Source organism: Oncorhynchus gorbuscha, linkage group LG04, assembly GCF_021184085.1.
Source record: "Oncorhynchus gorbuscha isolate QuinsamMale2020 ecotype Even-year linkage group LG04, OgorEven_v1.0, whole genome shotgun sequence".
Lineage (NCBI taxonomy): Eukaryota > Metazoa > Chordata > Actinopteri > Salmoniformes > Salmonidae > Oncorhynchus > Oncorhynchus gorbuscha.
Genome location: NC_060176.1, coordinates 66,955,697 through 66,972,458, shown reverse-complemented (window position 1 = coordinate 66,972,458; position 16,762 = coordinate 66,955,697). Strand labels below are relative to the sequence as shown.

At 40.7% G+C, this 16,762-nt stretch overlaps 1 protein-coding gene across 4 annotated transcripts in view; it reads left to right on the top strand.

Moving 5' to 3' along the window:
* Nucleotides 1-4,388: 4,388 nt before the first annotated feature.
* The window catches only part of LOC124034552 (small G protein signaling modulator 1-like), a 78,589-nt gene continuing 66,215 nt past the window's right edge, over nt 4,389-16,762 (top strand). For 3 of the 4 annotated variants that reach the window (XM_046347898.1, XM_046347897.1, XM_046347895.1), the window contains exons 1-2: nt 4,404-4,500; nt 4,627-4,667. In XM_046347898.1, the coding sequence (XP_046203854.1) occupies nt 4,494-4,500; nt 4,627-4,667 (48 nt within the window). In that variant the 5' untranslated portion in view covers nt 4,404-4,493. Of the gene's footprint in view, nt 4,501-4,626; nt 4,668-16,762 lie in introns of all 4 variants that reach the window. The other variant, XM_046347896.1, reaches the window with a different exon arrangement.

Below are 16,762 nucleotides of genomic sequence, written 5' to 3'. Positions count from 1 at the left end.
CATGGCATTAAGGCTACAACATGATCTAAAGCAACAGTAATGAGTGAGTCAACCCAGGAAGGCAATCCCAGTTTTAAAGGCACACTACAGATTTTATGCTGTCGGTAGAAAAAAGCAATCACACAATAAGTAACTGTGATTACAACATGATAATACCTCTCATTAATATCTCATTAGCCAGAATTGAGTGGAAGAACAACGCTGTCATTTTGAGGCTGTGAAGAGGTATAATAATAATAATAATGATAATAATAATAATAGGGTAAGAAGAGGTATTACATTTCACCGCCAGCATAGCCACTTTGACAGGAGCCATTCAATGTCTATTGGAATTGTGAAATTAGAGTACCTTGAAGTATGGCTATTTCACACTCTTAGTTTCCTAGTTATTTAATAAAGATAACTAGGAAGAGTTGGCAAATAGTGTCAGGCTTACCAGTGAAGAGGGTTGCAAAATATGAGACAGTATCGCTTTCCCCTGGCTTTATTCCAGCTCAGTGTTCATTTCAAACTCAAGTGACCACACCTTGACCCTCTTCAAAACGAGTATGTGAACATGTCTACATGTCATGATGTAAAGCATGTGTCTCCTCTTTGGTATTTTGACAGGCATCAGAGAGTAAAAAGCCCAAGCTTTAGTGGGGAAATCAAACATCCTCAGAGGACAGGAAGGTCAATGAGAGAGAATGGTCCAGGCCCACAGAGTAGGAGGCATGTGTATGGCCTAGCTAAGCAATGTCCACGTCTTCCTCTGTCATCCTACATTACCTGCCTGCCCTTTCACCACCTGATCTAGCTGACAGGTTGGCCCCCCAGGGCCCCCCACCTGCAGCCAGGGGCCAGAGGGAGCTCATGCTGTTTACACTCCAATGGGCTGCACCACCAAGGGTTTAGTCAAGTCCACAACCATCACATCTACTGTACTACCTGTCCTCGTCCTTAGACAAGCCCAAACACAGAGTTTCACTTACCATGCTGTCAGTAAATGATACACACTGAGTTCTTTAGGAACCCCCCCCCCCCTTGCCCTCAGAACAACCTCAATTCATCGGAGAATGTACTCTATAAGATATCGAAAGTGTTCCATAGGGATGCTGGCCCATGTTGACTCCAATGCTTCCCACAGTTGTGTTAAGTTGGCTGGATGTCCTTTGGGTCCTACTACCATACACTGTTCAAAGGCTCTTCGATCTTTGGCTTGCCCATTCACCATCTGAATGACACACAAACACAATTCATGTCTCAATTGTCTCAAGACTTAAAAATCATTCTTTAACCTATTTCCTCCCTTTCATCTACACGGATTGAAGTGTCATGGAAAGAGCAGGTGTTCTTAATGTTTTGTATACTCAGTGTAATTATGGGCCCACCAAACAGAAGAAACTACTGTTTGGTGCAATCTAAAATTATGCAGTAGGAAATCATTGTAACGTTAATGACTTAAGAATGACTCTAGGATTAAATTTATGCATTCATGATCTATTTTGGTCTAGAAAAATTCTCACTTTCGTTCCTGAAGAAATGATTTCCAATGACACTGTCACCATCTACTGGACAATGCCAACTCTGCAATTTATTTCTCAAAAACGTCCATAAAATGTTTAAGGATTTCACCAATCAAAACGTAAATGTAAAAAAAATTGAATTATATATATATATTTCTTTATAAAAATAAAGAAAAACCCTTGAATGAGGGTTTTCAAGGGTTTTTCTTTATTTGTACTATTTTCTACATTGTAGAATAATAACACATGCAATCATGCAGTAACCAAAAAGTGTTAAACATATCAAAATATATTTTGTATTTGAGATTCTTCAAATAGCCACCCTTTGCCTTGATGACAGCTTATCACGCTCTTAGAATTCTGCCTAGAAGGCCAGCATCCTGGAGTCGCCTGTTCACTGTTGACGTTGAGACGGGTGTTGTGCGGGTACTAAACTCAGCAAAAAAAGAAACGTCCCTTTTTCAGGACCCTGTCTTTCAAAGGTAATCGGTAAATATCCAAATAACTTCACAGATCTTCATTGTAAAGGGTTTAAACACTGTTTCCCATGCTTTTTCCATGAACCATAAACAATTAATGAACATGCACCTGTGGAAAGGTTGTTAAGACACTAACAGCTTACAGACGGTAGGCAATTAAGGTCACAGTTATGAAAACTTAGGACACTAAAGAGCCTTTCTACTGGCTGAAAAACACCAAAAGAAAGATGCCCAGGGTCCCTGTTCATCTGCAGGAACATGCCTTAGGCATGCTGCAAGGAGGCACGAGGACTGCAGATGTGGCCAGGGCAATAAAATGCAATGTCCGTACTGTGAGACGCCTAAGACAGCGCTACAGAGAGACAGGACATATGAGAACTTCAGTTTCTTGGCAATTTCTCTTCATTTCTCAGAACAAGAATAGACTGACGAGTTTCAGAAAAAAAGTTGTTTATTCAAGTCTAGAATAAACAACATGGATAGGATGATTTTTATTGCAGTGTTTAATTCCCAGTGAGTCCAGATCAATGTCTTTAAACAGGAATATTGATTTCTCAGTATATGATAGTGTCATTTACCCCAGGGAAAGAGGCTGTAAGACCAGGACACCAAATCTACTGGATCTGCTCAATTAGCTCTGCTAATATGTTTCAGGGGGTTGCTTAGCAACACATCTTATTGGTGAGGGAAGGCTTTTGTGTATTTTGTAACAAAATGTGCTCTAGGCCAGGGCTCCGGATGTCTACTTCTCTGCAGGATATGGTGAGGATGGATACACGAGACATTTGAAAATGGTAGGCCTAGAATTCTGTGTCTAAACAACTAGACACACGTGTAGGACAAATGTCCAAGCATATCCAATGCATATGATTAGGCCTATGCAGAAAATACAGTATTTCCTGCTGTCTCTGGCTATTTTGTCTTCTCAGTTTTGTTATGGATGATGCTGCATCATCTGGATGGTTCCGACCTTGAATATGTGTACACCTATAAGTACCTAGGTGTCTGGCTAGACTGCAAACTCTCCTTCCAGACCCATATCAAACATCTCCAATCGAAAATCAAATCAAGAATCGGCTTTCTATTCCGCAACAAAGCCTCCTTCACTCACGCTGCCAAGCTTACCCTAGTAAAACTGACTATCCTACCGATCCTCGACTTCGGCGACGTCATCTACAAAATTGCTTCCAACACTCTACTCAGCAAACTGGATGCAGTTTATCACAGTGCCATCCGTTTTGTCACTAAAGCACCTTATACTACCCACCACTGCGACTTGTATGCTCTAGTCGGCTGGCCCTCGCTACATATTCGTCGCCAGACCCACTGGCTTCAGGTCATCTACAAGGCCATGCTAGGCAAAGCTCCTCCTTATCTCAGCTCACTGGTCACGATGGCAACACCCATCCATAGCACGCGCTCCAGCAGGTGTATCTCATTGATCATCCCTAAAGCCAACACCTCATTCGGCCGCCTTTCGTTCCAGTACTCTGCTGCCTGTGACTGGAACGAATTGCAAAAATCGCTGAAGTTGGAGACTTTTATCTCCCTCACCAACTTCAAACATCAGCTAGCTGAGCAGCTAACCGATCGCTGCAGCTGTACATAATCTATTGGTAAATAGCACACCCATTTTCACCTACCTCATCCCCACAGTTTTTATTTATTTACTTTTCTGCTCTTTTGCACACCAATATCTCTACCTGTACATGATCATCTGATCATTTATCACTCCAGTGTTAATCTGCAATATTGTAATTATTCGCCTACCTCCTCATGCCTTTTGCACACATTGTATATAGACTCCCATTTTTTCTCTGTGTTATTGACTTGTTAATTGTTTATTCCATGTGTAACTCTGTGTTGTCTGTTCACACTGCTATGCTTTATCTTGGCCAGGTCTCGGTTGCAAATGACAACCTGTTCTCAACTAGCCTACCTGGTTAAATAAAGGTGAAATAAAAAATAAATACAAAATCTGTAAAAACTGGCATACATGTGAAAATATGCATGAAGAATATGATGAAGCTATGATAAAAGTTATAGGAATGCTTCATTATTATGGAAATGATTCTAGAAATGAATGGTTAATGATATGCTCCTGACTTTATAAGGCCTCGTGAAGAATACGTCACCTGTTTGGACAAAATCAGGCTATTCAATAACGAATAGGTTACATTATGCCTAAATGGCACAGTCTTTGACTTGTACTCACAGACAATGCAGAACTAAATGTGAAACATTGAAACATGTGTAAAAGAGTGATTTATTATTATTGTGTATAATTTTTATCTTGCGTTTCTGGGAGAAGTCTATATAGACTTCATCGAATTTAAGAGATTACTGTAGCTTTAAGAGGTGTGAGTAAAGTATCGAGTGCTGTCTATCTCTTTTGCTCCACACAGCCACTTTGAACTGACGGGAGCACGGTGAAGGAGCTACGTAAAGTGGACCCGATTCCATAGCAACATAAACAACAACATAAACAACAACAACAACAGCAACCACAATGGCAGGTGAGAGAACACAGGACCGTATAGAACAACCAAATTCAATATCCATCATGTGCTGAAGATGTAAATGTGAAAGGAAATTTGTTATAAAATAAATGACATGATACCCTTTCTGTTATGTTTTACAAGCAGAGACGCGACAGAAGCTGCTGCGCACTGTCAAGAAGGAGGTGGGTGTTTTTGCCAGTCTGCAACAATTATCAAATAGGTGAAACAAACACTTTGGTTATGTGTATGGAGAAAATACTCCCTCCCTGAGTAGATACGCTATGCTTGTTTTTTGTTCATTCATTTACTTTTACAGTAACTGTTACCATTTTCTTTTTGTGTGCACATATTATGAAAATAGTAGGCTACTACATCCACTCTTGTATTTGCTGTCAATCTTTGCAAATAAGATGAACATTAGGGCAAGGTGTAATATATATTTTGAAGTTGACCATATTCTTATAACTAATTAAGTCTTTAATTATGAGTTAGGGTATATAGTTGAACTATACTGCATTCGCCCTCTGTCTTACTAGCATCTCATTATGATACTGACTAAATAAGCTATAGATGTTGAAGAATTGAAGAAGTGTTGCATAGAAATGCTTGTCATTTTAAAGGTATAGTGCAGTTTTAGATCATTTTCGACTTCCCAAAACGTGTTTTAACACAGAGCTCTTTCCCGGTGCATTTGAATGCACCGCTAACGGATACAATCCGTGTCAACAAGTATTGCTACATTCTCCAAACATGTCTAGACAAAACGACTCGATAATTTTTTAAATGGTTAAGAAGAAGATTGGCTAAAACGGTAAAATAAATTATTATCACTTTAATAATAAGGGCTCATACATGCCCTAACAAGTTTGAACAGTTTTAAGTAAACATGTATCAACCCATTTGGATCAAAGAGTCCCACCCTAACCTCATCGCACAGTTGTGAAATCTTGTGAATAACTTTTTTGTTTTGTTCAACCTTTATTTAACTAGACAAGTCAGTTAAGAACAAATTCTTATGTACAATGAGGGCCTACCAAAAGGCAAAAGGCCTTCTGCGGGGACAGGCGCGGAGTATTGGTGGCAAATCTGATGGCCGAAAGGTAAAGCACATTTTATCTGCCGATCTATGAATTACCTCTCCATAATCTAGCATGGGTAGAATGGTCATCTGAATCAGGGTTAGTTTGGCAGCTGGGGTGAAAGAGGAGCGATTACGATAGAGGAAACCAAGTCTAGATTGAAGACAAGGTCAGTGTACCGTCTAGCCATACTCCCAAGTACTTGTAGGAGGTGACTAACTCAAGCTCTAAACCCTCAGAGGTAGTAATCACACCTGTGGGGAGAGGGGCATTATTCTTACCAAACCACATGACCTTTGTTTTGGGGATGTTCAGAACAAGGTTAAGGGTAGAGAAAGCTTGTTGGACACTAAGAAAGCTTTGTTGTAGAGTGTTTAACACAAAATACGGGGAGGGGCCAGTTGAGTATAAGACCGTATCATCTGCATATAAATGGATGAGAGAGCTTCCTACTGCCTGAGCGAAATTGTTGATGTAAATTGAGAAGAGCATGGGGCTTAGGATCGAGCCTTGGGATGGCTGAGACAACAGATGTTCTGACTTTATACACTGCACTCTTCGAGAAAGGTAGTTAGCAAACCAAGCCAAAAACCCCTCAGAGACATCAATACTCCTTGCAATCAACTCTGAAGTGGAGGCTGAGGTTTCCCCCACTCTATTTCTATTGTCATCATCAGCATCCTCTTCATCAAACAATTTCAATCTTTCCAGGATGTCTTTGGGTCAGATTGTTAAACGTCTCATACTTGGTGTAGTAGACCAATAATGGATCAGTGAAATAAAGTTATTTTCCTCTCCTGTCTTCAGGGAATATTTGTGAAGTGATTGTTCGGTTTTGTCGGAAGACTCAGACTTTATCTTTATTGGTCTCATAAAAGCGCAAGACCTTGTGTCAAGCACACAAAGACATCAAATTGTCCAAATCTGGGTATGAATGAAAGAGAGATTTAATCTCCTGTCACTTACTCCTGATCTTCATAAATGCCTGTCACCAGCCTTATCAGCAGAGTACAGACCGACCCTGTATTTAAACCTGCCTGTGTTAAGTGAGCCTACTGAGAGTCACTTTCCTCAGGATCCCCCCCAGGTTTAGCTCCCTAGTGCTCAGCGCTTACAATGTAGCTGATTTTTAAATAAACTGCAGTGGAGTGAAGACGGATCACATGACCAGAACAGTCTGTGTCTCTCCAATTATACAATATGATTGCTAGACTCTCCAGCACACCTCTGAGGCACACAGAATAGTCTGAGTCAGTGATATGATTTTGCCCAGTGGCAACTATTGGAGTGAAAATGGAAGTAAACGGATTTAGATTATTAAAATAAATTTTTTAAAGCACAGATGAAAAGATATCTTTACGCCCAGGTGATATCCTCTGAAGAGAGTCTTTATGGTAAGAGGTAGAGCACCCTGCACAAGAGGTTGCTGAAAGGAAATGGAACTTGAGCCACTAAAAGTGACTTAATAAAAGCTTCCCTTTTTGCCATTTCAATGCAAATGGTAGGCATAAAGGACAAAGGCAGTGGCCATCTGTTGAGCCTTTAGCTTAATGAACATTCAGCTGCTAGGCTACATGCATTGTAAGAAACTATGTCAAACGAAGGATACCACCAACAAATGTACATTTTAGTAATTTATCAGACACTCTTATCCAGAGCAACTTAGAGGAGCAATTAGGGTTAAGTGTTTTACTCAAGGCACATCAACAGATTTTTCACTTAGTCATCTCAGGAATTCGAACCACCAACCTTTCAGTTACTGGCCCAACCGCTAGGCTACCTGCCTCATCACAAATACGATGCAGTAGGGAATGTTCACCCGGACATATACGCCAGTAATGATAGTGATTCAGATGTACTCGCTCTGTTTGTATTCATTAATTATTTCTATAATTTCTTAGCTTGGGTACTGTTTGTTTGGTGGCTTGGCAGTGAATGCTGAAAAGCTCTCCCTTACTAACTGGTTACGTTCCACTTTGTCTACTGGGTCTACACACAAAAAAGTGCTATATAGAACCTAAAAGGGTTATACCTGGAACCAAAAAGTGTTTCCTACAGGCGAAGAACCCTTTTTTATAAGAGTGTAGGCCAGAACAATATGCTTCAGTGACAGAAGCATGCTTAAGAATAGCCTATACTGGGTGTATCTTGGTGCTCTCTCTATCACTCTCTCTTTCCCTGTGTCTCTCTCTTCCCCTCTGCTACACACATACACACGTCACAAAACACCTGTGTTTACATAAGGAGAGAGCTACACACTCATGACAGAGTAGGGCACAGAGGACAACGGCTCATCTTTCATTTTCTTTTCTCTATCAGTCACCTTTTTTAGCATGGCTGCTTACTTAGGGACATATGGAAATTGACTGGGGGAGAGGGGCTGGTCCAAATCAAGGTAGACTATGTTAATCTTGACAAACAGAAAATACATCCATTTCTACCCAGTATCGAAGGCTTCTCCGAATGTAATTCAACTTTTTGGTGTTTTGTAGCGGATGTCGTTTTCCATTCATCAATTGGCCATTGCACAGTTTGGATTGATTGACTTTATTTGTCAGTTAAAAAAATACATATATACAGAAAGATTTTTTAAAGTGACCGGGATTGCACAATAAAATCGGGGACTTATTTCCATTGTGGTCCTTATTTTTGACATAAATACATATATAATTACACAGATAGAAAGGAAAACATGCTCAACCTCTAGGTGAGTATCAGGGGAGAGTTTTAGTACAATTCTTACAAGCTTGTTTGGCTGGTAGCTTATTCTTTAGATGTTTGGGGCTGCTAGTGAATCATGATGTGCAGGCATAATCAATGTGACATTGGACTAGCACATTTACTAGAGTCTTTAGGGCGTCTATAGCTAGGTTTCCATTCAATTGGCATAGATTTTCATGTGAATATTCTTAAATCTTCATAAAAACAATATGCCATTTCAGAGTATCCTTCAGGAAAATTTGGCGCCGGACAACATGACAAGATTTGAATAAACCGGACATTTGAGACATTTTACGGATATCCATATGCATTCAGATCCAACCTGGCACAGCCAGCGCCATCAATCATTTAGGGATGTTGGCCAAATGAGGCACATTTATGTGTCCTTCAAAAACAACCTATAACAAATTACAAAACACTATTCATTGTGTTTCGATGTGAAGCTTACGCAAAACCTAATAGCCAATTATGATTATTTTTGGCTACTTTCCTGGAACAATAATTGTCCACCTCACGGTTCAGCTGTCAGAGATTTGAGCACTAAATGTATCAAGGCACTGTATCCATATAGCGATAAGCATATGTGTATCGCTGCCGAATGCTGTGGTAGCCATGCTGGTTATGTGTGCCTTGAATTCTAAATAAATCACTGACAGTCACCAGCAAAGCACCCACACACCATCACACCTCCTCCTCCATGCTTCACGGTGGGAACCACACATGCGGCAATCATCCGTACACCTACTTGGTCTCACAAATACACGGCTGTTGGAGCCAAAAATCTCAAATTTGGACTCATCAGATCAAAGGATAGATTTCCAACGCTTGTGTTTCTTGGCCCAAGCAAGTCTCTTCTTATTATTGGTGTCCTTTATTAGAGGTTTCTTTGCAGCAATTCGACCATGACGGCCTGATTCATGCAGCCTCCTCTGAACAATTGATGTTGAGATGTGTCTGTTACTTGAATTCCATAAAGCATTTATTTGGGCTGCAATTTCTGAGGCTGGTAACCCTAATGAACTTATCCTCTGCAGCAGAGGTAACTCTGGGTCTTCCTTTCTTGTGGCGGTCGTCATGAGAGCCAGTTTCATCATAACGCTTGATGGTTTTTGCGACTGCACTTAAAGAAACTTTCAAAGGTTATTGAAATGTTCCGCATTGACTGACCTTCATGTCTTAAAGTAATGATGGATTGTTGTTTCTCTTTGTTTATTTGAGCTGTTCTTGCCATAATATGAACTTGGTCTTTTACCAAATAGGGCTATCTTGTATACCACCCTAGCTTGTCACAACACAACTGATTGGCTCGAACGCATTAAGAAGGAAAGAAATTCCACAAATGAACTTCCGCTACCTCATGAAGCTGGTTGAGAGCATGCCAAGATTATGCAAAGCTGTCATCAAGGCATTGGGTGGCTACTTTGAAGAATCTCAAATATAAAATATATTTTGATTTGTTTAACACTTCTTTGGTTACTACATGATTCCATATGTGTTATTTCATAGTTTTGATGTCTACACTATTATTCTACAATGTAGAAAATAGTATAAATAAAGAATAACCCTTGAATGAGTAGGAGTTCAAATACTTTTGACCAGTAGTGTATAAACAGTGCACTAGGAAAGTATTCAGACCCCTTCACTTTTTCCACATTTTGTTACTGCCTTATTCTAAAATTGGTTAAATAAAATACAAACATAATTTGACACCCCATAATGACAACATGAAAACAGGTTGTTAGAAATGTTTACAAATTTATTTTAAAAATAAAACTGAAATACCTTATTCACATAAGTATTCAGACTTTTGACTGGTACTGTATATATTTTCAAATAACTGCCCTTTTTCTGGCCTCGCAATAGATTTTGAAAAATGGTCATAAATAAATCTGTGTGGCTCTCGAAAAACCGATGTAGCCCTTTGAGCCAAAAAGTGTGTTATTACCTGGGTGAGACACATGATGGACCACAGGAAAGGGAATCCTCTGTTGTCATTGATAATGAGGTAATCACCAGGGTTCCCATAGCTACATGGTTTTGCATATTTAACCTGTTTTACTCAGGGGAATGTGTTATCAAGCTTTGTGATTAAACAATGGTTATTACTAGTGTTGGCAGATTCATAATATATACTACAAAATAGTAATTAGTTAAACTACCTTTTTACCCTATTCATTTTAATGTGAATGAATTCATCAGTCTTGTCTCAAGACTATCACTTCTCAGTATGATGTGAGTCATTCACTCTAAACATGCACGGTAGGAACTGTCAACAGATGTTAGCCACCTACAACCATTTTCTGTCATATCAAATCTGGAACAGTCCATGCAGGAGTATGCCTGAGTAATAGGTAAGTCGCTCTGGATAAGAGCGTCTGCGAATTACAATGTATTAATTGTAAGGCTGACATGATTGTGCAAGTTGTTTTTCACTATAATAGCCCATGGGGATGAGGAATGGTGTGTCTTCCCTCTGTTCTGATTGTGGCTGTAGACGAGGAGTTCATGTGAAGACTGTGTAAAACCTGCTTCTGCTCTATCCAAGCCCCATTACACGGTAGTGGAGGGTTGCCAGGTTTGATATGATATTGTCCCCACTGTGACAGCAGAGATGTAGAGTGATACTTGAGTGAGAACATACTGAATGCTCCTCATCTAATGATGCCAGTCCTTGAGGAATGCAACAGTAAAGATTCACATTGTTTCAGCATGGATGTGATCTTGTCCTTTGGGCATAAACAAGGCTGCTGTTAACTGTCAAAGTAGTATTGCTCATAGGGGTACCAAATCAATTTCGTCTAAATGTCATACAAGAGAAATGTTAGAAAAGAGGACTCCAGCCTCAAACGTGCACATAAGGATGAAATGACACCTTTTTGGGAAAGAACAATATGCACAGTTTCCAGGGTCCAACATATTTATTGTTCTGGAATTAGGAAATTAAACTGTCTGCATCCCTCCACCTAACTGTTTCCTATGCTGATGAAGGGAAATGTGAACCAATGATTATGCGTGATACCAGTTATCTGTGTTATGAATGGGCTTGTTGACGTACTCTATCTCTCAGAGATAGCTGCTATGGACTCTGCTCAGGCGACAATGTAACTCGTGCTGTCGCCATAGAAACCTGCAGCTTGTCTGCTAAGACATCTCACCAGTTAGATTCTGTGATGGCTGGATGGGATCCAGATTCTGACTGATGGGAGGATAGGACTAGTAAGACATGAGAGAATTGACGTGCCCTGCAGTTTGCACATTTTAGCTGCCTACCAATCAATGCACATCAAATCAAAGTTTATTTGTCATGTACACAGATTCACAAATGTTGAAGTACACTACATTACCAAAAGTATGTGGACACCTGCTCGTCGAACACATCATTCCAAAATCATGGGCATTAATATGGAGTTGGTCCCACCTTTGCTGCTACAACAGCCTCCACTCTCATGGGAAGGCTTTCCACTAGATGTTGGGACATTGCTGCAGGGACTTGCTTCTATTCAGCCACAAGAGCATTAGTGAGGTCGGGAACTGATGTTGGGCGATTAGGCCAGGCTCGTAGTTGGGGTTCCAATTAATCCCAAAAGTGTTAGATGGGGTTGAGGTCAGGGCTCTCTGCAGGCCAGTGAAGTTTTTCCACACTGATCTCGACAAACCATTTTTGTATGGACCTCGCTTTGTGCACGGGAGCATTGTCATGCTGAAGTAGAAAAGGGCCTTCTTCAAACTGTTGCCACAAAGTTGGAAGCACGGAATCGTCTACAATGTCATTGTATGCTATAGCATTAAGATTTCCCTTCAGTGGAACTAAGGGGCCTAGCCTGAAGCAAGAAAAACAGCCCCAGACCATTATTCCCCTTCCACCAAACTTTACAGTTGGCACTATGCATTCGGGCAGGTAGCGCTCTCCTGGCATCTGCCAAACATCTGCCAGATTCGTCCGTTAGACTGCCAGATGGTGAAGCGTGATTCATCACTCCAGAGAATTTGTTCCCACTGATCCATATACCAATGGCGACGAGCTTTACTCAACTCCAACCGGTGCTTGGCAGTGCGGATGGTAATCTTAGACTTGTGTGCTCATGATGAAGCTCATGATGAACAGTTATTAAATCCCAAGGGTGTGCGTGCGTGTGTGTGTGTGTGTGTGTGTGTGTGTGTGTGTGTGTGTGTGTGTGTGTGTGTGTGTGTGTGTGTGTGTGTGTGTGTGTGTGTGTGTGTGTGTGTGTGTGTGTGTGTGTGTGTGTGTGTGTGTGTGTGTGTGTGTGTGTGTGTGTGTGTGTGTGTGTGTGAGAGAGATCAGGCTTTGGGAATGCTATTGTTATTGTGATGGCAGCATGAGTCGTGTTTGTGACTGATTATCGTTGCTGTAGCTGACAAGACTGTGGTCTCAGACAACCAATTGCAGGTCAACACTGCATCATGATTGGTTTGTAACTGGTATATATTTTTTCTATTTTAATGCTTTCAAAGGGCAACATTTTATATATGCTGTACTTACACCCTTCACTTCATTACATACTTCAAGTCTCAGTTCGATTACTTCATGAGTCACCAGTATTTTTCACTTTTCAGAAAACTATGTAAAGCGACGTTGGGTCCTAGAAAAGCGCGATATAAATACCATGTACTGTAGTAGTAATAATAATAATAATTAGTAGTAGTAGTAGTATTTCTGAAGGCATATTGAAAATATCTACCCTATATGTTCAATGTTCAAATTGACAAAAACATTTTGAAAATGTTTCCTAAAGATAACAGCCATATTTGTCAACGGCTAACGCTTCCTTTCACATCTCAATCTGCCTGGAGTGACTCACAGATGGCGGGCACCCAAGAGCGAGTGCAATCAGGGCTAGTTTTATTATAGGGTTTTGTTGTTGTTGTTTTCTCTTGTTGCTCTCTCTGTCAGTAGCCTTGTGGGAGAAAAGCAGGTGCTTCCTTTGAAATGACTGCTTCCTGCTTTCCAAGCACCTGGATGGGGAGGGCTCAGGGAGAAAACAAGGGGATTTGGGTATTCAGAGCTACTTCACTTTTGTATAAAATGTATGCTTTTAATTTAAATGTTTTAAAGAAAAACTACAGTATCAGGAGTACATTACAACACTGTGAAGCTTTGCTTCAAAATGTTTATAGAGGACAGACAATCCTGTAATCCATTCCAGAGAAATACATTGAAGCACAAAGGTTAACGCACCAAAACCTACTTTGTGTGTGTGGGAAAAAATAAAAAGATGGAAGGTAAATATCTCCAGCCAGTCAACTGATCCGATACCATATCAGTGATGTCAGACAAATGAGACAGATTTGCTCTCAAGGCCTCGGGTTGACTCATTGAATCAGGGTCTGGAGAGAGTGGCAGAACTATCAGGACAGGGCAGTCTGAACATTATACACTAGCTAGCACACTGAGGGCTATAGTGTGTGTGTGTGTGTGTGTGTGTGTGTGTGTGTGTGTGTGTGTGTGTGTGTGTGTGTGTGTGTGTGTGTGTGTGTGTGTGTGTGTGTGTGTGTGTGTGTGTGTGTGTGTGTGTGTGTGTGTGTGTGTGTGTGTGTGTGTGTGTGTGTGTGTGTGTGTGTGTGTGTGTGTGTGTGTGTGTGTGTGTGCATATTGGGGCGAGTAACACGTAGTTTTTTTTGTTTATTATTTTGTACTAATATTTTTATTGTTTTTCAAGTGTGGGTTTACAGCACAGCAATTCATTAACATGAAACATCATGATCAGCGCCATCATTATTATTATCTGAATCGCCTACCCATTCCCCAACTACCTTGACACAGTAGGTGTGATCTCCGACAACAGCGGGGGTCTGGGTTGCTGTGTGTCCAACTCCCATACCCTTTCCCAACTACTGCGGAGTGAGTGTCAGTACTATATGTCAGTACTGTGTCAGTGCTGTGTCAGTACTATGTGTCAGTAGTATGTGTCAGTACTATGTGTCAGTACTGTGTCAGTACTATGTGTCAGTAGTATGTGTCAGTAGTATGTGTCAGTACTATGTGTCAGTACTATGTGTCTGCACTGTGTCTGTACTATGTGTCTGTACTCTGTGCCTGTACTATGTGTCTGTACTATGTGTCAGTACTGTGTCAGTACTATGTGTCAGTACTATGTGTCAGTACTGTGTCAGTACTATGTCAGTACTATGTGTCAGTACTGTGTCAGTACTGTGTCAGTACTGTGTCAGTACTATGTGTCAGTACTATGTGTCTGCACTATGTGTCTGTACTATATGTCTGTACTATGTGTCTGTACTGTGTCAGTACTCTGTCAGTACTATGTGTCTGTACTATGTGTCAGTACTGTGTCAGTACTGTGTCAGTACTATGTGTCAGTACTATGTGTCTGCACTATGTGTCTGTACTATATGTCTGTACTATGTGTCTGTACTATGTGTCAGTACTATGTGTCAGTACTGTGTGTCTGCACTATGTGTCTGTACTATATGTCTGTACTATGTGTCTGTACTATGTGCAGTCAAGCTAGTATAATTAGTGTTTATGAAGTAAATATGATGGATATTATTAAGGATATGGTCTTCTGAGATACAAACAGGTACACAACAAACCAAATAACTATACAATTCAAATGAGGAAAAATAAATAAATACCAAAGTCATCACCTTTATCATATATTTCATTGCTTTTTGTACCTTTTATTTAACTAGGCAAGTCAGTTAAAAAAAAAACATTTTATTTACAATGACAGCCTACCAAAAGGCAAAAGGCCTTTTGGGGGGATTAATGTTAATTAATGTTATTTTATTTTTAAATATAGGACAAAACACACATCACGACAAGAGAGACAACACAACACTACATAAAGAGAGACCTAAGACAACAACATAGCAAGCTAGCAACTCATGACAACACAGCATGGTAGCAACACAACATGACAACAACATGGTAGCAACACAACATGGCAGCAGCACAACATGGTAGCAGCACAAAATATAGTACAAACATTATTGGGTACAGACAACAGCACAAAGGGCAAGAAGGTAGAGACAACAATACATCATGCAAAGCAGCCACAACTGTCAGTAAGAGTGACCACGATTGAGTCTTTGAATGAAGAGATTGAGATAACATTGTCCAGTTTGAGTGTTTGTTGCAGCTCGTTCCAGTCACTAGCTGCAGCGAACTAGAAAGACGCTTGACCCAGGGATGTCTGTGCTTTGGGGACCTTTAACAGAATGTGACTGGCAGAACGGGTGTTGTATTTGGAGGATGAAGGCTGCAGTAGATATCTCAGATAGGGGGAAGTGAGGCCTAAGAGGGTTTTATAAATAAGCATCAACCAGTGGGTCTTGTGACGGGTATACAGAGATGACCAGTTTACAGAGCAGTATAGAGTGCAGTAATTTGTTTTGGAGGTGTTCCGAACCAAGGTTAAGGGTAGAGAAAGCTTTGTTGTAGAGCGTTTAACACAAAATCCAGGGAGGGTCCAGCTGAGTATAAACTGTATCATCTGCATATAAATGAACGAGAGAGCTTCCTACTGCCTGAGCTATGTTGTTGATGTAAATTGAGAAGAGCGTGGGGCCTAGGATTGAGCCTTGGGATACTCCCATGGTGACAGGCAGTGGCTGAGACAGCAGATGTTCTGACTTTATACATTGCACTCTTTGAGATAGGTAGTTAGCAAACCAGGCCAAAGAACCCTCAGAGACACCAATACACAAGAATGGGATGGGGAGTCAAAACACAGGGAGTCGAAACTTCCCGATTCTACCATTAAAATTAAAATGTGCTAGTTCTAGCTTGTGGTTTGGATAATTGTGATGTTTATGATAAAAACGTAATGTTAAAATACTAATGACTATATGTCATGGCAGAGCCAGGTTGACATTCCCCTTTAAGTGCCTTTGAACCGGGTATGGTAGTAGGTTTGTGTCGAGAACTGCAACGCTGCTGGGTTTTTCATGTTCAGTTTCCCGTGTGTATCAACAGTAGTCAACCACAAAAGGGACATCCAGCCAACTAGACACAACTTTGGGAAGCAATGGAGTCAGCATGGACCAACATCCCTTTAGAATCCCTGTAGAATGTAGAATGCTTTCAACACCTTGTAGAGTCCATGCCCCAATAAATTGAGGCTGTACCGAGGGCTAAAGGGGGGATGTTTTAGCCAACAGAGCAACAAAACTGGAACTCGGGGAAGGTGGTGTCACCAATGTACTCCAGCCAACATGTTATGGGTAAATTTCACATCCACAAATTGAAATGGCTGTGTTTGTCCTTATGTGACCTGACCTCAAACTCCTGTTAGCTTGCCTCTTACACCCATTTGAGCTCTTTCTCCTCACAGAGTCCATATACACCAATGTGACCATCTGGGTTCAAACACTGCGTTCTCCTGTATGCCAAAAGACTGTGTTTGCACACTGATCTGATTCTAGGGCATTAGCAAGTCTACAGGGGCAAGGTTACTCATCACATGATCATGGTTCACTGAACCACCTCTATTACACTT